The 9,455-nt window shown below is 64.3% G+C and overlaps 1 protein-coding gene across 1 annotated transcript in view; it reads left to right on the forward strand.

The window, feature by feature from the left end:
• KIF25 (kinesin family member 25) overlaps positions 1-5,017 on the forward strand; it is a 36,919-nt gene extending 31,902 nt beyond the window's left edge. Inside the window, exons 10-14 of the mRNA XM_029943273.1 lie at positions 810-986; positions 1,924-2,075; positions 3,154-3,327; positions 3,676-3,831; positions 4,750-5,017. Of these exons, the coding sequence (XP_029799133.1) occupies positions 810-986; positions 1,924-2,075; positions 3,154-3,327; positions 3,676-3,831; positions 4,750-4,904 (814 nt within the window). The 3' untranslated portion in view covers positions 4,905-5,017. The remainder of the gene's footprint in view (positions 1-809; positions 987-1,923; positions 2,076-3,153; positions 3,328-3,675; positions 3,832-4,749) is intronic.
• Positions 5,018-9,455: the final 4,438 nt, after the last annotated feature.

A 9,455-nucleotide genomic window follows, 5' to 3' on the forward strand; every position in this document is an offset into this window, starting at 1 on the left:
CCCCCCCCCCCCCCCCGCCACGCGGGCTCCAGCCCAGGGGCCAGGAGGGCACCCTGGTCAGAACGGGACGGGCCTTCACTGTTCACACCTCAGAGAAGCATCAGTGGGTCCTTGGTGAGGGGCCATGTGGACAGTTGTGCCCAAAGGACCCGGTGGGACCTGGGCGTTGAGCCAGCCGGGGGGCCACCCTCCCCTGGGTGGGGTTGTGGGTCTGTCTCCAGGCGGGCTGCATCTGTATTTTCGAGCCTTTCCACGGTCAGCACGTAGCACTGGAGAAGACGAAACAGAAGATGCGGAGTTGTTTCTAAGAGTGGGGTCCCATGTCAGGCCACAGGCGGGGCTTGGCCAGACGTCTGGCTGCGAGTGGGGTCGGGCAGAGTCTGCCCCCAGTGTTCCTGGCGCAGCGCAGACTGTGAGAGAGATGAGCCCCAGTTCCAGGAAAGTGCTAGAAGTTGCTCTGGGCTTCTGTGTGGTGACAAGACTCGGGCGGGGGGCTTTCTGAGTCAAGGCCATGAGTTCTCTGTGCTTCTTCACCTTGTGGGCTTGTGGTCCTAAGGCTACCGATGGCTGGAATGGTTATTTAGATCTAACTCACCTGAAATCACTGTTCCCAAGACCGTTACCGAGCCTACCATGTAGAGAACATTCCGGTCTTCCTGCGCGCTTCTGCTGTTAGTGAGAGGCTGCCGTACACTCAAGGGCTGGGAGTTTGCCTAGTGTTGTCTAGGACTGTTCCCACCTCCCTCGGAAAGGCCTTCTTCTGCAGCTTGCTTTAGGGGCTCCCCAAGTCCCTGTGTCCCCACCCCCAGGCTCATCTCGGAAAACCCGTCAAGGAGCCTGAAGGTTGACGTGTCCATAGTGGAAATTTATAATAACGACATTTTTGACCTTCTGGCCAAAGACGGTCGCACGGCAGCGTCTGGGCCCAAGCGTGAGGTGCTGACCTCCGAGGAGCCGAAGCAGGAGGTCCGTCCGCTGACCCGAGCGTGAGTACTGCGCTGCCCCTCAGCCGGCGCCCGGGGAAGGCCGGCCGCGCCGCCCAGAAGGCCCGCCACCACGGGGACGGCCCGCCGTGCTGTTGTGCTTTGGGCATGTTCTGCGTTTTCCACTTAGATTTAGAAATTCTCCTTTTTAAAACACAATTAAAACAAACAAATCCGTTAACCTTTTAAAATATCTTGATGAAAAACTGATGGATCAGGTTCTGTTCCCGAAGGGAACAAGCTTGGGGCAGCGGCCTGGCCCACGGTCCCTCAGTCGCCCTCATTTCTCCTGCGCAGACCTGTATTTCCCCGACACGGCAATTAATCGTCCCCTCATGTTGACTGATTATGCTCCTCAAAGTTGTGTGTCCCCTGAACCCACGTCTGGGGGCGGGGGAAGGCGGGGCCCCTCGGTGACAAGGACGGGGCAGTGACCCTGGGATCTCGGAGTCAGTAAGCGAAGGGTCTGCAGCCGTTTCCAGCACTGCACAGACCTGCAGGAAATGATGCATTTAGTGACAGATTTGCCCAAGGTAAGCAGACCTTTCAGCTTCTGACTAATAGGCTCTGAACAAAACAGCTCCCGCTTACGGGGACCTCCGCTTAGCTGTGAGGCTCGCTGACCAAAGTAGGGGGTTAGACTGACTGGAGTCCCTGGGGCATGATAAATGCGTGCTTGACGTTCAGAAGGTTGGGAACCTCCATTTGGTCCCAGAACAGTTGAATATTTCAGAGTAAAGAAATTCACAGTAAGTCGGGCCTCAAAAAAGGAAAGCGTTTGATTTATTAAGTTTTATTTTGTCTAAGCTGCGCTCAGGCTGCACTTACAGCGGGCGCACTGGGTGTACGTGGGGGGTGGTCCCTGCTGGCGGAGGGTGGAGGGCGCCCCTCGCCCCTGCCAGGGGTGGGCTCCCCATCGCTCGTGGGCTCTGTCTGCCAGGCCCGTCCACAGCGCCGCGGAATTCATGGCGCTCGCCGCCGGGAGCCTGCGGCTCAGGGCAAAGCTGGCCACCTCTGTGCACGCCAGTTCTTCCCGATCCCACCTGATAATCACGGCGACGCTGACCACAGCCACCGAGCACAGCAGCTCCGGTAAGTGGCCTCGCGTACCTGGGCAGGGGCACGGGATGAAATCCACGGAAACGGAAAGGAGCCCGTGCTCCTGCCGGCTCTGAGCCTGCGCACGGGGGCCCAGGGTGGCGGCTGCAGGACCTGGAACCAGGCTGAGAGGAAAGGGGAAGGGGGGGCAGTCTCCGTGAACCAGGATATGGCGCGGGGACAATGGGCATGTCTGCATCGAGGGACGGTGGTGCACACGTCACCAGTGAGATTGCAGGCGTGACCGGGGTTGCCAGGGTCTGTGTCCCAGTAAAGACCAGGGCCGCGCACACAGGGCCGCCTGCACGACCCTCCTGGCACAGGGCACTGCCCGGCCACAGGCCCTGAGGCTGGGATGCACGGAGCCCAAGGACCCCGATATCCACCAGCCCGCGGAGCCAGCGCCGCCCCCCCCCCCCCGCCCGCGAAGGCCGGGGGCCCGTGTTCATACGGCCGTGACGCAGATGCCTGAGCACCGGCAGGTCACCTCTCGGCTAGCAGGCCGGTGTGGGCGGCCCGCTGCTACCCTGCGACCACCCTGTGCCCTGGACCGGGCCTGACTGGTCCCAGGAGGCGCTGGCCCGCGGGGAGGGGTCGCTGGCCCAGCGCCACGTGGAAACGCAGTGGAGACTGGCATGGCTCTTAAGTTCTTCTTTGTCCCATTGTGAGTATTTTTGACGTTTTTCGCAGTGAATATACACAGTTTAGGTTTTTAAAAACTCCTGAGGAAGTCTGGTTGGAATAGCAGGATGGGGCTGACCCCCCCCCACAGGGAAGAACGGTCCGTCGGGATTTCGGTGGAGGATTCAGACTCACTCCCTGAAGGGCTCACGAGTTTCTCTGACCGGGCTTTGATTACCGTCCTTACCACGTTTCCAAGAACGTCACTCTGTTCTCGGGAGGAGGTGGCCTCGAGCCTCACCCTCCACAGTGGTGGCTCCTTCCGGAAGCCCCTTCCTGCCGCAGCCCTGCCAGTCTGCAGGGGGGAGGGAGTTCCTCTCTGGAGGTGGCGCTCCCGGCAGATGTCCCACTGCAGCGCCGCTGAGGGAGGCTTCGTGGACACCCCTCCTAGGTGCGTGTCACCCCTGGGGAGCCGAGCAGCAGTCTAGGACGCCACCGCCCGAGGGGAGAAGGCGGAGTGCCTCCGGGGGCAGAAACTCGCTGGGGGCCCCGGGGGCCCAGCGCCCCATGGAGCAGGTGCATGCCAAGCTGCAGCTCGTGGACCTGGCGGGCAGCGAGTGCGTGGGTGAGTGTGGGGCGAGCGGGGACGTGGGGGCCCGTGAACCAGCCCCCCGGACGCGGACCCGAGTGCGGGTCCTTCTGCAGTCCTCTCTCGCCCAATTCCCCCAGAGGACGCGGTCTCACCACCGCCCGACGTGAGAACCCACCAGCCGCGCGGCTCTCCGTGGCTCTGCTCTGAGCCACCTGCTCCCAGTGAGCCTCAGGGGGTCTCCCCGGCCGGCGTGCCCCCCACACAGCGCCTGCGTCCTGGGTCCCAGCTTTGCTCTTCCCGGCTCACTTCCTGAAGTCACTTCCTGACGCTCCCTGCTCTCCCCCCATCCCGAACTGTGTGGCCGGGGCCCCGCTTCCCCAGGCGCGTCTGGAGTGACAGGCCCCGCGCTGCGGGAGACCTCGCTCATCAACCGGAGTCTGGTGGCCCTGGCGGACGTGCTGGCGGCGCTGGCGGAGCGCAGAGGGCACGTCCCGTACCGCAACAGCAAGCTCACCCACTTTCTCCAGAATGTTCTGGGTAAGGTGGTGTCCTGCCGCCCTGTCCCCTGCCCCGGGCACAGCCGTTCCTCCGGGATGTACTCCCCGGGGACTTGCTGGCTCCCTGCCGCCCCTCCTGCAGCGTTTCCAGCACCGTGGCTGACAGCCGCGTGCCTCACCGTTGTCCTGTGTCACCGTGCACTGGGTGGGCTGGTCCGCACGGGTCTAGCAAGCCCTCCAGGGAGGTCCCCACTCCTCACGGGGCGGCCTCCACATCTGGCCTCTCGTCCTGAGGGGCGCATGGTGGGCTTCCCAGTTGTGGGCCACATGGCAGGGAGCTGGGCCCCCAGGCTCATGTCCCCTGCTCAGGCCACACACTGGCTGCAGTGGCTGGAAACCCAGGCCGAGTTACCCACGGGGAAGGGGACGGTTCGTCCTCCTCCCGGCTGCAGCTCATCCAGAGGAGAGCGGAGGATAGAATGTTCTAGGGCCTTCTGTCACTCTGGCCTCTCCCGCTCTTTCACTGCAGATGCACTTCCTCCAAGGATGAGGAAGGGCCCCTGACACCCTCAGGGCACTCGTGAGCACAGCTGGCCACGGGTCGGGCGGGGCCACGGGGTCCTTTCCGTGTTCATGCTCCGTCTTTCCTCAGCTCCCCTTCCCTTGGTCTTTGCTGTTCCTTCAGTGCCGCTCAGCCTTCCCTGCCGTCGGAAACTTGAGGGGGAGCTGGCTTCCGCGGGTTGGGACCCCCTGGGTGCTGGGGGCTTGGGGAGGGCTCCCCGCCCTGCAAGGTGGAACCCCGTGGCCGGCGTCCCCAGCAGGAGTGACCCAGCCCCACCGCTGAGGGCCAGGCCTGTCCCTGCGGCGGTGCCCTGCCTGCACGCGGCTCCACGGTCCTCTGGAGACGCCGCTGTTTCCTCGGGCTCCTTCCCACCTGCTGCTCCCTCCTGTCGTAAAGGTGGTGACGCGAAGCTGCTGGTGATCCTGTGCGTGTCCCCCTGCCTGAAGCACGTGGCGGAGACGCTGCGCTGTCTGGGCTTTGGGGTCCGGGCGAGCCAAGTCCAGCGCAGCCCAGCCCGAGGGGGCCGTCCCGCCCTCCGGAAACCCAGGTGAAGCAGAAGCGGAGGCTGGGCCGCATGAGGTGATGGGCTTTCCTGCCTTAAAATGAGTTTCCTGTTACTTACTTGACGATGAACGTGCCCTAAAATAAGTTCATTTACTTCAGACTCCCTAAGCCTGTTGTTTTCCAAGAAACAGCAATAAACGCTGACCCTCATCAAGGTGGCATCGATGCCCAGGGAGAAGCAGCGTGTGGGAGCCACCCCTCGGGGCTGGGGGACTTGGGGGCGCGCTCGCTCGGGGAGGAGCACAAGAAGCCAGCTGCGCGCAGGCCGGGGGAGGGTGCGCAGAGCAGGCACAGCCTGGGGTTGGAGCGCAGGTTCTGGAACCACAGCCGGGGGCTCAGGTGGCAGCCATGTGTCCGGGACAGATTCCTCAGCCCCTAGAGCCCCTTCCCTCGTCCGCAGGTGCCGGGCGCAGAGCACCTTGTTCCTTCTTGTAATGGCCTGTCCCCCAAGCCGGCGCCCCGAGCAGGCCAGGAGGCGTGGCCCACGGTGGGGCCGCGGCTCCTGGTCCGAGGGTCACGTGGGTGCAGCGCGAGCCCCCTCCCCGGCCGGCCGCGGGTGGCATGCGGACGCAGTGTGCATGTCAGCGAGGCAGGGGCGACTGGTCTGTTCTGAGACGCGCCCACAGGCAGGGGACCTCCCAAAGCGTACCTGGGTCTGCGTTGGCCACCACCCGGCGCCCGGGTTTCGAAGGTCCCAGCTGGCACACCCGTGGCACCAAGGGCTCTGATGTGAGGAAAACACGCTCAGGCCTCAGCCTGAGTCACCAGGACGGAGGACGCAGTGTCTGGTGAGGAGCGCAAACAGGCAAACCTGCCCCTGCTCGGATCCCCCCGCAGCCCTGCGCCCCACACTCGCCGCCCTGGACGCCCCCCGATCTGCGGCTGCAGAGGTGAAGGCCTGGCAGCTGGGACATCTTGGTGCCCGGCCCCGACCTTGCGGTGACAGGCACATCGCAGGAGGGAGAGCGAGCTCGTGGCACATGGTCTGGACACTCCCTGGGGAGCTTTGTCAGCAAGTGGCCTTGGCTGCCCGAGCCCCCGGGTCCTGAGCGGCCGCTATTCTGTGTTGGCCATGATGATGCAAACGTCCGGTCTCTGGCATGGCGCACTTGGCTGAGTCAGAAAACACTTCATCTGCGGAGGAAGGAGCCCCGGCCCCAGGGCGGTTGTCCCTGGATGGGTGCCAGATTGTGACCCGGGCTCAGGGCCCCACGAGTCCCTGACCTGCTGCCACTCCCCATGTGGCCCTGTGGGCAACACAGCCCAGCCTGCCTCTGTGTCTGTCACCCGAGGGGCCCGGCGTGTCCCGGAGCTGGGGGCCCGCGGGCGGGGGAGGGGGAGCGTGGGGGGGAGCCAGCCCTTGGCCCCATTAGCAGGCATCCACATGCCCTGACCAGCGTGGAGCCCCCTCGGCCTGGGCCCCTCCCTCACGGCCACCCGATGGAAGCCCACCCACAGGGACACTGCAGTAAGCCCAGCAAATCAACAGGAAGATTCCAGAAGCTGGATGGGAACCAGACCTGCCCCAGCCTGCCCTTCCCCCGGAGCCCCTCCCAACGACATGATCAGGGCATCCCTGGGCCTGTGGACTAAAACCTGCCCCTGGGCGGGGCCCAGGACGAGTCTGACATCAGGGCAGGGGAGGCAGCCTGCCACGTGCTCAAGCCCTGGTTTGGTTCCCCTTCGAGGCTCCGCCTCCCAGACTCGCCCTCCATCTGCAGGCCAATTGCCTGTCCTGTCCCCACCCCCGTGCCTTCCTGGCTCCCTTCCTCCATCAGTTCTCACCAGCGGGTGCTTGGGTGCATGTGCACAGGGCTACCCCCCCTTATCTCCGCATTCTTGGGATCTGCTTGTTGTGCCCAAGTTTTTAAAATCGCCCCAAATCACCCCAAAACAAAACACCAGAGACTGCTAGGGAGACCCAGTCACGCCTGCAAAAGCAAAGGGCCTTTATTACAAGCTTAAGCTCGGGCTCACAGTCCCCAGCTGACCCGCCGGCCACGTGGAGACAGCCCTGAACAAGGGCTGGGCAGGGTCTTTTATGCCTTTGGGAGGGGGCATTACAGGAAATGATGACAGGTGTACAGTGAGCCAATCCCTGCCCCCCCCATCAATACTGGCAGTGTGGGAGCCAGTCACACCATCCGGAGCACTGACCAATCAGGGTGGGCCCAGGACGCCCCATGTGGGGCGTGACTAGGCCTGCCTCTAGAAAGGTCAAAGGTATCAGCCAGCCTCTCCCGATTGGGCGCCGCAGGAGTTGTCCCTCCTTAAGGTGCGCCCTTTCAGGAGAAGCCGGCGCCTTCCCCTTTAAGTACAGGGGAGGGCCGGATCGGACCTGCATCCTTACATGCTCACAATGGCACCTTCGCTCCCTCCCTCGGTGCCCCCCACCCCCAGCCCTGTTTCTGGGGTACTAAACAAGTGTGATGTCAGGGAAGTCACATTCTCCTCAATGGTTTCAGTTTGTGCTGCAGCCGGAACCCGTGGCCTTGACCGTTGAGTCTGCAGCGAAGCCACGGAGGGAGCCACGTGGGGCACAGCGGGGTGGGGTGGGTGAGGAGGGGCTTCGGGCAGGGCGGGCACAGGGGGCTGCAGGCGGGGCCGGGGGCGGGGCCGAGGCCACGATGCGGACTGGAGGGCTGTGCCCTTGGGGGGATGGGGGGAAGGGGGTGCCCTTGGAGGGCAGCGGGGAGTGGTGCCCTGCGGGAAGCGGCCTGACTTTCTGATGGTGACGCAGGTACGAGTCCAGAGCATCTCGCCAGAACGTTACAGATGCTGGCGAAGTGCTCGGACCGTCCGAGACCCCCGGCACCGCCTGGTCTTCCGTCCCCCTTCCAGGCAAGGCCGCGCTCTGGTCTCCCGCACCTCCGCCGGGAGCCATTCCTCACCGGGAAGCTGGAAGGTCCTTCCTCCAGGCTGGCCCCGCCTCCCGTAGGCCAGTGCGGTCCCCGCCGGGGACAGTCACCCGCGGACCCCGCAGACAGCCCCACCGCCTGTGAGTCTGCTCCCCTTGGCTGTACCCCAGCGCGGCCCGCAGGCTCGGCTCCGACCCACCCTGCCAGCCCTTGTCGGGGCTCCCCGGCTCTTAACCACTTGTGGTGAAAAACGTACTCATTTTGCAACTTTAGAAAACCACGTAGCTGTGTGCTGACGGGGCCCGAAGCTGACCACTGACAGTGTCGCCGTCCCCCTGCCCCTGCGTGGAAGAATCGAGGCCCTTCTCAGCATGGCCAGGACCCCGGGGCGGATGCCCTCATCCTTGGTCACCCTGCTCCTCCCAGCTGCCCTCTGCTGGGTCCCAAAGCCCACAGACCAGTTCTGGGGCCGCTGGCCATGGAGCCAGGCAGCTTTTCTGCAGAAAGTCCGTCCTGTGCCCTGGAGTCTGTCTCCCAGGCAGTTTGGGCCAGGTGACCAGGGCCCACAGGGCACAGAGTTCACAAAACCAAGGTGAAGGTTAGACACGCCCCCTGCACTCCTGGGCCCATGAGGTCGATGTGCTGTGAGTCCTCCAGGACAAGCCCCTTGCAGTGGGCAGCCGGGCGGAGCAAAACCGCCACTGGCTGCCTTTGCCAGGTCCCGGACTCCTGCGGGGCAGTGGCCGGGGGGCTCCAGCACCAGCACCCCTGCTCCACTGCATCACCAGGCCTGGCGGGGGGGAGGGTGGCAGCAAGACGGGGCAGTTGGGCCACGGATCTGCCTCAGACAAGCCCTTGGGGGTCTTGTGACTCTAGCCCGGCCAACTTGACCCTGGCCTCCACTGCGCTGAGCCATCTGCCTGTCCCTCGGGTCCAGGGGAGGCTGGGTGGGCTTCCCGTCCAGCCTCACTGACAGCGGAGCAGGAAGACATGACAGTTGGCCCAGCACACCCCGGGGGCCACACCACCCTGCTTGCTGAGTGGACACGCCCGGTCTCGGCATGTGACCTGCCTTTTCTCACAAACCAGCCATCCCTACTAGTTAAGACCCATTTTCCGGGAAAATGTCTGTTTTGCCTGAAAGACAAAGTCCTAACCTCCACAGAAAGAGAAGCCGGTGTCTCTGACCTTCCTGTCTGGCCGCTCTGGCCTCACTGTGCGGTGGGCGGGGAGGGGGGAGGCCGCTGTGGGGAGGGTTGGAGGCCACTCCCAAGGCCCCCTCTTGGCCTCTAATTGTGCTCCGCCCTCACCCCAGCAGCCAGACCTTACCCTGTGGTTAACACACACTCGGCATAATGTTCCCAGCCTGCCCGCAGGGCCTGAGGAAGGACAGGGTTCCAGCGGTTTCTCAGGGTCAGCCAGAGGTCCCCACTGCCCCATCTGCCACGGACCCGGGGCTGGACCTGGGAGAGGGGCCTGGACATGCCCGTGCCCAGCACCCAGGCCTTTGTCCCTACACGTGGGAGCCACTCTGGTGTGGCCTCCCGGCCAGGCCCCTCTCAGAAGCCCCGGCACCACAGCATCCAGCGCCCTCTTGTGGCAGCCGGGGACACACGCGGCGCCTCCCGCCCCCCCAGGGCCATCCGCCTCTCTGGTCCACCCACCATCAGCCCGCGCATC

The sequence above is a fragment of the Suricata suricatta genome, chromosome 7 (genome assembly GCF_006229205.1).
Source record: "Suricata suricatta isolate VVHF042 chromosome 7, meerkat_22Aug2017_6uvM2_HiC, whole genome shotgun sequence".
Lineage (NCBI taxonomy): Eukaryota > Metazoa > Chordata > Mammalia > Carnivora > Herpestidae > Suricata > Suricata suricatta.